Raw genomic sequence first — 14,838 nt, 5'->3', positions numbered from 1 at the left:
TCAGTTTCTCAAACCTGCTTCATTCCCAAGGACTTGAAATCATTTGGGTTTTTTCAGTTTATGTAAATGTTATTCGAGAGATCCCTCGTGGCTCAGCAGTTTAAGGACCTGCTATAGCGCAGGTTTGATCCCTGGCCCAGATACTATGTGCGGGCGTAGGCAAAAGAAATAAAAAAGTATATGTACATACACACACGTATATATACATGTACCTATATATGTATATATATATTGTTTTTTGTAGTGTACAGGTAAATATCAGTAAAATCTGTGTCTTGATTGTCCCCATTCTGATTTCTGAGGCATCCGAATTGATCTTTTGGGCTGTATTTAACCTCAAGATTATTTTTCTCCCTGTGATACCCCTTAAATGTGGAGTCTGAAATATGGCCCAGATAAACCAATTGACGAAACGGAAGCAGACTTGCACACGTAGAGAAGGGAACTTGTGGTTGCCAAGGGGTGGGAGGCAGGAGGGTGGGGTGGCCGGGGAGTTGGGAGTTAGTGGATACAAACTAGACATTTAGAATGGATCAACAGTAAGGTCCCCCTGTGTAGCACAGGGGGGAGATCCAGTCTCCTGGGAGAGACCGTGATGGAAAGGAATATTAAAAAAGGAATATTTCAAAAAAAAGCATTTTTTCTTTTTTCTTTTTTTTTCCTTTTTCCGGCTGAATCCAAAGCATATGGAGTTTCCCAGGCCAGGGATTGAATCCAAGCTGCAGCTGCAACACCAGATCCTTAACGCCGCTCCACCACAGTGGAACCTCCCAAGAATTCCTTCTTGACTGTGTCAAGATAATGGTTTCGACAATTGAGCGTTCCCTCTTTGATGTCTAAATCTAATTTTTCCAACCAATAATAATTCAAGATGATCAAGGCAGAGAAAAAGGTTACCTCTGTTCTTTGACAACCTCCTGAAGTCAAGTTTAGCATCTTGTAATTCATCATATAATTTTCCCTTTTTCTTTTTTTTTAAACTTTAAACTTTTTTTTTTTGTCTTTTTGCCTTTTCTAGGGCCGCTCCCGCGGCATATGGAGGTTCCCAGGCTAGGGGTCTAATCGGACCTGTAGCCGCTGGCCTACGCCGGAGCCGCAGCAACTCGGAATCCAAGCCGCATCTGCAACCTACACCACAGCTCATGGCAACGCTGGATCCTTAACCCACTGAGCAAGGCCAGGGATCGAACCCACAACCTCATGGTTCCTAGTCGGATTCATTAACCACTGAGCCACGACGGGAACTCCAAACTTTAAACATTTTTAATTTAATTTATTTATTTTTGGGAGCCGCCGTACCCAAGGCATATGGAAGATCCCAGGCGAGGGGTTGAATCGGAGCCGTAGCCTCCGGCCTACACCACAGCTACTGCAATACCAGATCCTCGCCGTGTCTGCGACCTACACCACAGCTCATGACAGCTCTGGATCCTTAACCCACTGAGCGAGGCCAGGGATCGAACCTCGTGGGTGCTAGTCAGATTTGTTTCTGCTGAGCCACAGTGGGAACCTCTTCCCTTTCTTTCTTGGGATGCTGTTGTGCTGGCATTTTGGCAAAGTGAAAGCAGATGTGAACAGCAGGAAAGGAACTTGTGGTTTGGGTCAGGGTTTGCCCCACTGGGATCTGGAGCTGCAGCTTCCTCCTGAGAAAGGTGGTGGGGGGCTCTGGTCTGGTGCCTGAATGAACAGCCTGGCCTGATGCCCCTTGCAGTTTCCCCTGCAGGCCATGCTGCAGCCCCAGAACTAGCCATCCTGAGCAGATGTTAAGTGTAGCTGCAGAGTGCCATCTGAGCAGGAAGGGACAAGGAGAGGATGGGGTTGTAGGGATCAAAAGCATTAAGGGGGAGTTCCCGTCATGGCTCAGCAGAAACGAATCCGACTAGGAACCATGAGGTTGCAGGGTTTGATCGCTTGCCTTCCTCAGTGGGTTAAGGATCCAGCATTGCTGTGAGCTGTGGTGTAGGTCGCAGACGTGGTGTAGGTCACAGACATGGCTTGGATCTGGCCTTGCCGTGGCTGTGGCCTGCAGCTGTAGCTCCGATTCGACCCCTAGCCCAGAAACTGCCATATGTTGCAGGTGCAACCGTGAAAAGGAAAAAAAGTACTAAGAGAGTCCATCCTGGGAGAAGATTGAGAGCCAAATTGAGAAAGTACTGCTCTAGGTCTCATGATAATTCAGACTCTCCTAAACCCCATCAAAGCGGTTGCAGCAACTGTTAATTTTTACCTGTAGAGTCTTGCCGGAACCATTACGAAAGTTGTCATTTCTTTGCTGGAATCCGGGAATGATTTTTCGCAAGTAAACTTCAAAGTAAAGGATCCTCGACCCACTGAACAAGTCCAGGGGTCGAGCCCGCGTCCTCGCAGACACTAGTCAGATTCGCTTCCGCTGAGCCGTGACGGGAACTCTTGGGGCTCTGTTTCCATGAACCTTTATTTATCAGGAGTTCCCATTGTGGCTCAGCGGGTTAAGAGACTGACATAGTGTCTGTGAGGATGCAGGTCGGATCCCTGGCCTCGCTCCGTGGGTTAAGGATCTGGCGTTGCTGTGCGCTGAGGTGTAGGTCGCCGACACGACTCGGATCCAGTGTTCCTGTGGCTGTGGTGTAGCCCAGCAGCTGAAGCTCTGAATCGACACTTAGCCTGGGAACTTCCATATGCCGCAGGCATGGCCATAAAAAGAAAAAAAAAGTAATAAATAAAAAATTAAAAAAACGGGGCAGTTTGGATTTGGTGGTGCGGGGCGGGGGGGGGGGGGGGGGGGCTTTAGCCGGCCCAGCCCTGCTTCAGGGTAAGCTGTTAACCTCTTCCCCTCGTGGAAGGGGTTCTGCCAGTGGTGATCACCGCGCGTACCTGGTCGCTCCGGCTCAGGACACCTGTGGTCACGTGGGCTGTGGCTTCTTTGCAGCGGACGCCCGTGGTCTACTGTGTGAGGTTGGCCAGGGCCCTGGTAGACGACTACTGCTGCCTGGTGCCGGGATCCGTGCAGACGCTGAAGCAGATATTCAGTGCCAGCCCCCGCTTCTGCTGCCAGTTCATAACTTCGGTCACTGCGCTGTACGACCTGTCATCAGGTAAGCTTCAGACAGGTGGTTGCCAGGTGTATTTCTACCAGCCAGCAGGTACTTGGGTGTTTTGTTCTCTGAAATGTGTAGCTTATTTCAGGCCGAAAGCTGAAGGGGTGGGCCACCTGGACTTTTGGAATTCGCCTGTAGGGACCTCTCCTTAGCCAGTCCCACGTGCCTGACTCAGAATGGTCCAGGTGATAGAGAGCAAACGACTGGGAGTTGGGAGAGAGGTGGCTCTCTCCCTAGACATGACTCGCTTCTTTTTTTTTTTTTTCTTCTTAGGGCCACACCTGCGGCGTATGGAGGTTCCCAGGCTGGGGGTGTAATTGGAGCTGTAGCCGCCGGCCTACACCACAGCCACAGCAACACCAGATGGAAGCCACGTCTGCGACCTACGCCACAGCTCATAGCAACGCCGGATCCTTAAGCCACGGAGCAAGGCCAGGGATTGAACCCGCAACCTCATGGTTCCTAGTCGGATTTGTTTCCGCTGCGCCACAACAGGAACTCCATGACTTGCTTTTTTATCCCTCACGTTTTATTTTGAAAATTTTCAAAAGCTCAGGAGAGTTGCAAGAATATTGCACCAAACCTTGATAGACCCCTCTCTCACCGAGATCCACCAGCTCGTCCCATTTGCCGTGTGTTCTGTTTCCCTTTTCCTCCTTTTCTGTCCCCACTTAGGCGCACACACAAAGATTTTTCCCTGAACTATTGAGTTTGTCGCCCGTCTCGTGCACCAGGTACTTAAATGTGTGTCTCCTAAGACCAAGAGCGTTTCCCCACGTAGCCACGATGCCGTTTTCACATCTCAGAGGTTGCTTGCTGACGGAATTCTCTAGCCGGTGTTCAGATTTCCTTGAGTGTGTCTTTTATCTCCCTGCTCGGCTTCCGCCCGCCCCCTGAGGGATCCAGAGAATTCGGGATCCAGTCAGCGATGGTTGTCGAGTCACTTGGGTCGTTTAGTCCCTAGCATAGATTTAAAAAGATTCCTATGACCTTGAGGTATTTTGAGAGTTCATGTTGACCTTGCAAAACGTGCCTCCACTTATGTTTGTCTGATTGTTTCCTGAAGAAAGATTCAGGTTAAACGCTTGCGGCAACAATGTTACCCAGGCCGAGTGTGTTGCTCTCTCCAGGAGACCTTGGGTGTCGGTGTCAGTTCCACTGTTGGTGATGTTTGTTCTGTTTTGTTTTGTTTTTTGTCTTCTCCAGGGCCGCCCCCGTGGCACATGGCGGTTCCCAGGCCAGGGGTCGAATCCGAGCGGTAGCTGCCGGCCTCCACCACGGCCATAGAACGTCAGATCCCAGCCACATCTGGGACCTACACCACAGCTCATGGCAACACCAGACTCTTAACCCACTGAGCGAGGCCAGGGATCGAACCCATGTCCTCATTGATACTAGTTGGGTTCGTTCCTGCTGAGCCACGTCCCTAGACTGATGCCGGGAGAGGTCGTCGGGAGGCCACGTTCAGTTGGGAGACCCCATGTCCCTTGGGCCTGTCCAGCAGCTGAGCCCCCTGCTCAGAATATTTTCTGCAGACTCCCCCAAAAAGAAAACGGGTACAAATCGAGCAGCCCCGGTTGAATTGGGCAGGGGTCTCCGAGCCCACCCATTGGGCTCTCCCACCCACTCTCCTCCCCCGGGGGTGGTTCCAGGGAACACGGACAAGCACGGAGTCCCTCTACCTCTGTGTCCTTGTGTGACCCCCACAGCCCGTGCGGCCTCTGCCCCGGGGCGGCGGCCCTTGCTTTCCACGTGGGGAAGTTATAGGCCTTTTACCCTGGCGAGCAGCGCTCCCTGCAGGGCAGACCCAAAGCCCGCTTTTTAGTTCAGGTTCCTCCTCCTCTGCGCTCAGAGGGGCTCAGAGGGCCGACAGGTCTGACAGCTCAGCCCTCAGCAGCGTCTCCCACCAGCACCCCACTGACAGTGGAGTCGCCTTCCCTCTGTAACCCCTTCCTTGCCGCTAGACCTTTTTCTTCTCTGAGAAAGTTTGCGTGGACATAGCATGATCGTTTGAGTTGTGTCGTGCCCACGTGGAATCACGTACTTGCCTTTTGCAGCAGCAGCAGCGCGCTGTCCGGCCCGGCTTCCTGAGAGCCGCTAAGAGCTGGGACCTGTGTTCAGGCCTTTTGTTTCCACGGAGGAAGGATCCTGTTAAACCCAGTTTATAGCAGAAGGTGCCCTCGCAGGCCATCAGTTAAGGACAGAAACTGGTCTTGCCGTTGGGAATGGCGTAACTCACATGGGGGAAGGCAATACTGTTCAGAGAACCCCGCTCCCGTGCCGTTTTTCTCTTAAGTCAATTCGCCAGTCGGAGATGTCACCGATTTCTTTTTTTGTCTTGACACCACTCTCCCGAGGTACGGTTGACATACAGACAGCGGCACGTGTGTGTATATACACACAACTCGATGTGTTTGGAGATGCGGAAATCCCTGGCTGCCCAGCGGTGGCTCAGACGGCGGGTCTGAGTCCACGGTCAGCATGGCCGCTGCCACTGCTCTTGGGGCTTCGAGAGGAGCACATGCCTCGGGCGTCTGTGTCCCCAAGATCATGGCGGAAGAAGCTCACCTAACCAAGCAGCACCCTCTCTGGCCCGAATCGTGCAGAGGACTTGAGCACTTGTGGACACAGAGCACGTGTGCACACGCTGCCTCAGGCTCAGCTTAGACGTGTGTGGCGCGGGGAGGGGCTGGGTGCCGGAGGAGTGGGCCTGAGACGGGCGTTGCCCACACAGAAACATCTCAGGGAATCGAGGGGCCACAGTCACCACTGTAATTTCCCAGGAAAAGCTCAGAGACAACTGCTGCCTCCTGTCACTGTCCTTTCATAGCGAAGGGAGAGGGACGGTTCAGCCCCAAACGGTCTCAGGAGAAAGGCCAGTGTGTCCTGAGAAAGAGCAGCTGGGGCCCTGCCCTGACTTGGGGCTCCCCCCTCCCCCCTTATGTTTGGCTCTGGGCCTCAGCAGCCCAGAGGGGCTCCATCCTCCTTAAGCACTTTTATGAGCTGAGTCGAGGGGTGCACAGCCCTGAGATGGGAGGCTGGGGACCCAGTCCCGGGCACACAGCCAGCCTAAGGGCAGTGTGCGCTGGTCCCAGGTGGCCGTGCAGCCTAGTGCCTAAGAGCCCAGCCGCTAGGGTCAGATCTGGGTCCACCACATGCCTTCTTTTTTTTTTTTTTTTGCTTTTATGGCCACACCCGTGGCATATGGAGGTTCCAGGGCTAGGGGTCTAATCGGAGCTGCAGCCACCGGCCTACACCACAGCCACAGCAACGCTGGATCCTTAACCCACTGAGTGGGGCCAGGGATTGAAGCTGCATCCTCATGGATGTACACTCGGGTTCGTTACCACTGATCCGCAGCGGGAACTCCCCACTGCACACTTTCCATGAGTCTAGAGGAAATTACCTAACATCTCTGTGCCTCGCCTTCCTCCTCGGTGGTGTAATAGACGGGTTGTTAGAGGGTTGAGTGAGTTAATCTGGGTAAAGGGCTTTGCCCGTGCCTGGCACGTCGTAAACTCGGAGTCCGTGTCAGTGTTTATGTTTGGCATTAATGTTCTCTGTCTGGCCATAGAGCGTGCCCGGTCTCAGGGGTCACAGGTGGCCCGGCTTTGCTTAGACAAAGTTTCCAGGTTTGGGGCTGGGACGGATCTTGGCAGCTGACAGATATTGACAGGACCCTGAGCTGCTCCCTGCAGCCACCACAGCTGCCACCATGCCGTGGGGGAGACCCCAGCCACAGGGACAAAACCTCCTCACAAGGGAAGCAAGTGTGCTAGTAGTTTCAGCCAGAAAAGGTAAACTTTTGGCGTTCCCACTGTGCTGCAGTGGGTTAAGAATCTGACTGCAGTGGCTTGGGTCTCTGCAGAGGCACAGGTTCCACCCCAGGCCCAGCACAGCGGGTCAAAGGATCTGGCATAGGTCCCAGCTCAGTTCGAAGCTCAGCCTAAGTCGTGGCTTAGGACTCAGTCCCTGGTCCAGGAACTTCCATGTGCTGTGGATGTGGCCATGAGAAAAAAAAAAAAAGTGGAAGTTCCTGTCATGGCTCAGCAGTTCACGAATCTGACTAGTATCCGTGAGGGCTGAGGTTTGATCCCTGGCCTCGATCAGTGGGTTAAGGATCCCGTGTTGCCATGAGCTGTGGCATAGATGGCAGATGCGGCTCGGATCTGGCGTGGCTGTGGCTGTGGCTGTGGTACAGGCCGGCAGCTGCAGCTCTGATTCAGCTCCTAGCCTGGGAACCTCCATGTACTGCACAAAAAGACAAAAAAAAAAAAAGAGGACTTTTATTTAATTAACATAGGATCCTCAAGGCATACTGGAGTTCTAGGGAATTATTGATTTAACCACCATTTTTCTTTTTTTTGTCTTTTTTTGCTATTTCTTGGGCCGCTCCCGCGGCATATGGAGGTTCCCAGGCTAGGGGTCCAATCGGAGCTGTAGCCACCGGCCTACGCCAGAGCCACAGCAACGTGGGATCCGAGCCGCGTCTGCAACCTACACCCCAGCTCACGGCAACGCCGGATCCTTAACCCACTGAGCAAGGGCAGGGACCGAACCCGCAACCTCATGGTTCCTAGTCGGATTCGTTAACCACTGCGCCACGACGGGAACTCCTAACCACCATTTTTCGAGCCCTCCCGCGGCCGGGCAGTCCTGGCACCGTGGCCCACACTCTGAGTCGGACCCCGGCCTCTCGGAGGGGGCGTTCTGGGGAAGGAGAGAGAACAGACGAGGACAGTGGGGTGCAACCCGGGTGTCAGAGGTGAGCGCTGTGGGCCGGGAGGTCCGGCGCCCTCCCCGCCAGCCGCCCGGCTCCTGTCCCCGCAGCTGAAAACCCTCCTGACCAAACGCCTCTCGGTTTGCAGATGAGCTCATCCCCCCGTTGGACTTGCTTGAAGTGATTGTCACCTGGATTTTTGAGGACCCGCGGTTGATTCTCATCACTTTTTTGAACACGCCAATTGCAGCCAACCTCCCAATAGGATTTTTGGAGCTCACCCCGCTCACTGGATTGATCCGCTGGTGTGTGAAGGCCCCTCTGGCTTATAAACGGAAGAAGAAGCCCTCCTTAGCCAACGGCCACGTCCCCGCCAAAGTCACGAAGGACTCGGCGGGGATGGACAGAGACTCCCACCTCTTGTACTCCAAGCTCCACCTCAGCGTCCTGCAGGTCCTCATGATGCTGCAGGTGCACTTGACCGAGAAGAACCTGTACGGGCGCCTGGGGCTCATCCTCTTTGACCACATGGTCCCGCTGGTGGAGGAGATCAACAGATTGGCGGATGAACTGAACCCCCTCAACGCCTCCCAGGAGATCGAGCTCTCCCTGGACCGGCTGGCACAGGCTCTGCAGGTGGCCATGGCCTCCGGAGCCCTGCTGTGCACAAGAGGTGGGTGGTCCCGGGCCGGCAGGCGGGCCTCCCTGGGGGCGGGGAGAGCACCACCTGTCGGAAAGAAAAGAGGGGCTCCTGGACAGATGCTGTTTGCTGCTGCTTTTAAGACATCTTTCCTCTTAGTGAGCACGGGGAGAGGGCGGGAGTCGCAGATCGCAGGTGGACGCGGCGGCTCTGTGCCTCCTGGCGCACTCGCTTGGGCCCGGGGGCTCCTCCAGAGTGTGGATAATAATGGCTTAATAGCCTTCCTTTTTGGAATCTTTTCTTTCACTGCATGGTTTTTCTTTTCTTTTCTTTCTTTTTTTTTTGGCTTTTGTCTTTTTTTTCTTTTCAGGGCCGCACCGGCAGCACATGGAGGTTCCTGGGCTAGGGGTTGAATCGGAATGTAGCCGCCAGTCTACACCACAGCCACAGCAGCCAGGGATCCGGGCCGTACCTGCGACCTACACCATAGCTCACGGCAACGCCGGATCCTTAACCCACTGAGCGAGGCCAGGGATCGAACCCGTGTCCTCATGGATGCTAGTCAGGTTCGTTCACCCCTGAGCTACGAGGGGAACTCTGTGCAGTTTTGTTTTTTTTTTTTTAATTGAGGCATAATTTACATACAGTGAGATGCACGTGTGTAAGTGCATAAACCATTCCCTTCACCCGTGTTAAGGGCTCCTTGGTTCTCCTGCATTTCCGTGCTCGCCCTCTCCTAGGAGAATGAGCTGGCACTATGACACACTTGTGGTTGCGTTTTGACTGTTGGCTCCCAGGCATTGCCTGGGGCCCCCTGCCGTGGCCCCTGGTGATGGGTTTCCCTCTCAGCCTTGGGCGTCTGGATCTGCTGTCTCTGGGCCCTTGCCCAGCCGACTGGCACCTTGCCGACGGAGCGGCCCCCTTCCCTAAGCCATGGCTTCTGTTTGCGGCTAGTTCGTTAAAGCAAAAATTGAAGGAAAAGGGAACCCGTGTCTAAACGATGCTGGGAAGATGCAGTGTGAGGCGCACATCTTCCCCGGGTCCTTGAGCGTCAGGGACCGTCTCACCTCGTCTCCAGGCTGTTCCTTACTCTGGTCTCCTTGATTTCAGATGACCTCAGAACCTTGTGCTCCAGGCTGCCCCATAACAAGTAAGTGTCCTCTTGGGATTGCTGGCCGGGCCGGCGTCGGGTGGGGTTGGGGGTGCCCAGCGGGATGGCCTCTGGTCCTGGCTTCCTGGGGGAGAGCTGGTTTGCAGGGTCTATGGCTTCTGCATATGGGGGGGCCCCCTAAGAACCTGAAGGTGAAGCGGGTGGGGGGGTGGATAGGACAGTGTACCCACGCGAGAGGATGCCCAAGCAGAGAAGGCATCCAAGAGGTGGGAAAAGCGGCCTCTTGCCGGGAGGCCAGGAAGAAGCCGGAGCGAACCCTGGTGTCTGTCGCCGCTGCATCAGCTGGTGTGACGGGCTGATGGAGGTGCACCCACGTCCTTGGTGGCATTGCAATTGCAGGGCCCTTAGGGAGACACTTGAGAGCCAGCGCTGGGCACAGCGTGTCGGCAAGGCCGGTGCCTTGGTATCAGACTGGGTTCCGAGCATGGTTCCGTCTGGTTTGCTGTGACGCCAGGGCCACCTCTTCGCCTGTCGCTGAGGCTCGGTCCCCCTTGTAAGATGGGGACAGCAAGTCCCCTGTCCCCCAGGGTTGCAGTGAGGGTTCCTCGAGGCCGTGCTTGCAAAGCTCCTTATCCGGGTCGCACAGGACCCTCTCCATAAATGGTGGTTATTGTCATAAATTGGGGGGGCGCAGGGACAGCAGCGGTAAAAAGCGGGGCTGTGTGGTCACAGCTTCTGGTAATTCCAGCCTTGCTCCTTCCTGTCCACCCGGCCCCGGGCAGGTTCCTCATCCCCCCCTCTCCCCATTTTCTCTGTAAAAGCAGGAAAATAATAGTACCCGCCTCAGGGCTCCCGGCCCCTCCCCCGCCCCAGGCGTAGGACTGTGTGAGAGCGAATGGGGTAAAAAGATGGAAAGCGCCTGGAAAACGTGCTGTATGGTGTTAGCTGCTGTCGCTTTTACTGTTACTTGTATATCTTAGGAGTTTTCCTTCTTTTTTCTGCCCCACTCCGAGGCACATGGAAATCCCAGGCCAGGGCTCTGAGCCACAGTTGCGACCTGCTGCGCCCGTGCCAGATTCTTTAAGCCTCTGTGCCCGGCCGAGGGTCAGATCTGTGTCCTGGTGCTGTAGAGACACAGCCAATCCCGCTGGGCCGCAGGGGACACTCCAGGAGTTTCTCTTAATTTCATTGAATCTGAGAAGAAGGAAAAAGGGAGCTTCCACTGTGGCACAGTGGGTTCATAATCCAACGTTGCTGAGATGTACGTTGCAGCTGCGCCTGAGATTCGATCCCTGGCCCGGGAACTTCCATATGCTGTGGGTGTGTCCCCCTCCAAAAAAAAAGAAAAAGAAGCAGCAGCCAAAAACGATGTAATTTTGTGCTCCGAATGCTTCCCGCAAATGCTGTATTATTATAGCAAAAGGCTGGAAGCAACCTAACGGTCCTGTAGCCTCGGGCTACTCAGTAAATTAGTGGCGACCTGTTGGCAGGTGGGAACATTGCGTGTCCACCAGAAATAGGGATCGGGGGTGCTGTGTGAGGAGGTGTTTACAGCTGAAGGCAGAGCTCCATGCCCCCTGCCCTGCGTGCCCATGGGCAGCGTTTACAGGAGTGAAATGGCCAAGTTAGTCGGGTGATAGTCTTTCTCCAGAGTCACGTCGCTAACAGGGACAGGGCTCCAGGGCTGGCGTTGGCAGGCCATGTGGACAAAGGGTGAGCAAGCCCACCTGCCCATGGCACTGTGTGTGCTCCCAGCCCCTGGGGCCCAACCTACCAGCCCTGTGTGGGCCTGGGAGTGTGGGTGGATGTGGCAGGCTGAGCACAGCATCCTTTGAGGCCAAGAAATGGGCCAGATGCTACCTTCCAGGCTGACGGCAGAGGAGCTGCAGCCGGGAGCTCAGCGTGGGGCTCCGGGGGAAGGGCAGCTCGGGGCAGCCTCTGGGTAGGTGATGGGAGTCGGGGGCGAGGTGGTTCCTGGGGGCACTGAGTGTCACCCTTGAGGTATTCTGGCAGCAAGGTGGATGGCTTGTCCAGAGGCCACCTCGCCCTGGGGAGCCCATGCTGCTCCTTTTCTGTCTTTTTTTTCCCCCTGGGTTCTAAGAAAGCCCTGGGCACTTGAGCTCATCATTTGTGCCAGTGGCACCTCTCCCCTCCCTGCAGTGACCCCTTCATAATCTTTTCCTTCTTGGAGCACAGCTTTTATCCCACGTTTACTGCTTTCAGGGCATCAACACCGTGATAGGGTGTCAATCCTTTATCGTCAGTCTTATAACTGGGGGTCCCCATGGAATCCTCTAGAAGTTCTAACAGCCCCAAGGGCCCCCTCACCCCCAGGAGCCTGTGCTGCCCCCCCCCCCCACCCAGGACGGACTGGCCCTGACCTGGGGAGGGAGCGTGGCCCAGGCCGCTTGGAATACTTCTCTGGCTTGTGATAGTTTCTTTTGTGTTAATCATCTTCCCGCCTGGACCGGAAACTTGCTGAATGAAACCCCTTCTGTCTCTGGCAGGGCGCGGGTTCAAATGAACATACGCCCTACACTTTACCTGCACACCGCTTCCTCCTCAGACTTGTTTGCCTGCTTATTTGATTGAGCTTTTTAACCCAGAGTAGTTAAAATACAGCAACGTAAGCGAAAAGGGGGTCAGAGGAGCTTCGAGCCACTAAAAGGCGCCAGCTTCCTTCAGGCCTGGGTTTTGTGCCCGAGCCCCTCCTGGGGGCCCCAGGTACCAGATTCTGTACTTGGAGGCGGGGAAGGGTGAAGGTCACTCTGCCAAAGACCTTGCCCTCCCACCCCATCCCTACCTGGTCTCGGAGCTGCAGTCGTTGGCCGTGCAGGGCAGGTGCAGGGGGCAGGTGCAGGGCGTGGGAAAGGAGGCCGAGGGGCAAGTGGCGGGCATGAATGGGACCCCGCAGGTGGGACTCGGTGATGTGGGGAGATCCACCTGCATAGACACTGGAGACGCAGAAGCCAGCCAGAGCTGTGGCCCTGGGTGAGGCTGGGGGGGCGGAGCCAGTGCGTCCGCAGCAGAGGCCGGGGGAGCAGCGGGGCGGGCCGGGCTGCGGAGGAGCTTCTGTCCCGAAGGGGCGTAACCAGCGGTGTTGGTTAAGTTCAGGCTGAGTCCGGACCAGCTAGAGGTGGTGAGAAAGTTACACACCGATCATGCTGGCCGGGAGGGGAGAGTGGCGTCAGAAAGGATGAGACTGATAAGCGGAAACCCTTTGGGGAGTCTCAGAAGGGACCAGCGTTGGAGGTGACATTGAAATCAGGAGGCTGGAAGGCTTCTGGGAGACGCAGGCAGGCTGTCCTGTCCTGAACCACAGAGAAGAGTGTGAGGGCGGGGGCACAGGGTGGGCGAAAGGGGGGTGGGTTGGGGGGGAGGGGACTTAGGCTCCTGGGGGCAGAGGGGATGGGAGGGGGCCTGAAAGTGGGTCCAAGCCAGTACAGGATTCTTGATAGCTCGGTCCTGTGAAATGCCAGCTTTCATATGGCTTTGCTTGGAATTCACTTAGGACTCGGTCATTAAAATAGAGCTGGAGGGGAGTTCCCGTTGTGGCGCAGTGGGTAACGAATCCGACTAGGAACCATGAGGTTGTGGGTTCGATCCTTGGCTTCGCTCAGTGGGTTAAGGATCTGGTGTTGCCGTGAGCTGTGGTGTAAGTCGCAGAGGCAGCTTGGTTCCCGTGTTGCTGTGGCTGTGGTGTGGGTCTGTGGCTACAGCTCCGATTAGTCCCCTATACTGGGAATCTCCACATGCTGCGAGTGTGGCCTAGAAAAAGATAAAAAAAAAAAAAAAAAAAAGAAGACCTGGAGGAGCTCCCATCGTGGCTCAGCGGGTTAAGAGCCCAACACAGTGTCTGTGAGGACGAGGGTTTGATCCCTGCCCTCCCTCAGTGGGTTAAGGATCAGGCGTTGCCATGAGCTGTGGCGTAGGTGCAGACGCAGCTCAGATCTGGTGTTGCAGCTGCAGTTCTGATTCGACCCCAGCCTGGGAATTTCCACATGCTGCAGGTGCAGCCCTAGGAAGGGAAAAAAAATGCCTTTGAGGAGTGTGGCCTTCTGTCATTTTCACTGGGGTGCCTCAGTCACGACGCTCGGAGGTGTAGACACCTAAGGCTGAATCAGATGCTGACCTGCCCTAGTCGCCGTGCCGCAGACGCTGATGCTGCGTCCGGAGCTTCTGTGACCTCCCCCTTGTTGCCTGCGGGTCCTGTCTTTTCCCAGCCTGGCCCCTTTCTCCAGGCCCCAGTCTGCTCCTGCCACCTCCAGGTCACCTTCTCTCGCTGCTGCCCGGCCAGGAGCCACCCCCCATCCTCCCTGGGCTCAGTTTGCCCCGACTGGAAAGCTTCCTGCCCTGTGCCCGATCTGGTGCCTGTCCCTGCGCTTGCGGAGCCGGGGGGGTCACCAGGGTGTGCCAGCCTTCTCTCCCACGCCTCGCTGAGCACCAGGTCCCGAGGGCCAGCCCGACGCCCCGCGTCAGGTGGATCCGGCGTGTCCTAACCCTTCTCCTGTGTTTGCAGCCTGCTCCAGCTGGTGATCTCGGGCCCCGTGCAGCAGTCGCCCCACGCGGCGCTCCCTCCCGGCTTCTACCCCCACATCCACACGCCCCCGCTGGGCTACGGGGCCGTGCCAGCCCACCCCGCCGCCCACCCCGCCCTGCCCACACACCCCGGGCACACCTTCATCTCGGGCATGACGTTTCCATTCAGGCCCATCCGCTAGGCCGCCCCGAGGACCGCCGAGCGGCCCGTGCCTTCTCGCCTGGCTTGGAGGCAGCCTTCCCGGGGAAGAGGGCCTCGGAGGGGGCGCGGCAGGCGACCCTCCTCCCTGGCAGACCTGTGTTGGGGCAGAAGTTCTGCGACGTCGCCAACCAGGCACCTGCTACCCGGCCACGTTCGTAAACGTCCAGGCGGGATGGATGAAAGGAAAAACGTCCAGCCGTCTGCGGAGCCGTGCGGGCGTCTGTGGGCCTGTGTGTCGCCTGGTGTGTCATTGCAGACACACGCTCTGAGCCTGCGCTGTCGGGGCACCGACGGGGAAGCAGCGTCCGCAGTCCACCCGCCTGGCTTCCCTCCCTGCGAACGGGCTGCGGCCCCGATAAACACAGGCCACTTGCACAGCCCGGGAGCTCCACGCCGAAGCGTTGGCATCACAAGCTTACCCGCAGCACGGGTGCCAGTCGGGGAAACCTGTGAGCCTTGCCCCGTCACCGAGGAAAGGAACTCGGCCATTTTATTGGGGTCTCTAAATTGTCCTTTCATATGTTCAAATAAATTTTTTTCTAAACGGTT

At 56.1% G+C, this 14,838-nt stretch overlaps 1 protein-coding gene across 3 annotated transcripts in view; it reads left to right on the top strand.

Annotated features, from left to right (window-relative positions):
- Positions 1-14,838, top strand: part of INTS15 (integrator complex subunit 15) — an 18,148-nt gene extending 3,310 nt beyond the window's left edge. For all 3 annotated transcript variants that reach the window (XM_047779492.1, XM_047779491.1, XM_047779493.1), the window contains exons 3-6: positions 2,909-3,074; positions 7,946-8,470; positions 9,548-9,587; positions 14,068-14,838. In XM_047779492.1, coding sequence (XP_047635448.1) covers positions 2,909-3,074; positions 7,946-8,470; positions 9,548-9,587; positions 14,068-14,269 — 933 coding nt within the window. In that variant the 3' untranslated portion in view covers positions 14,270-14,838. The remainder of the gene's footprint in view (positions 1-2,908; positions 3,075-7,945; positions 8,471-9,547; positions 9,588-14,067) is intronic.

This window comes from Phacochoerus africanus, chromosome 5 (assembly GCF_016906955.1).
Source record: "Phacochoerus africanus isolate WHEZ1 chromosome 5, ROS_Pafr_v1, whole genome shotgun sequence".
Classification (NCBI taxonomy): Eukaryota; Metazoa; Chordata; class Mammalia; order Artiodactyla; family Suidae; genus Phacochoerus; species Phacochoerus africanus.
This window is presented reverse-complemented; position numbering and strand designations above follow the sequence as displayed.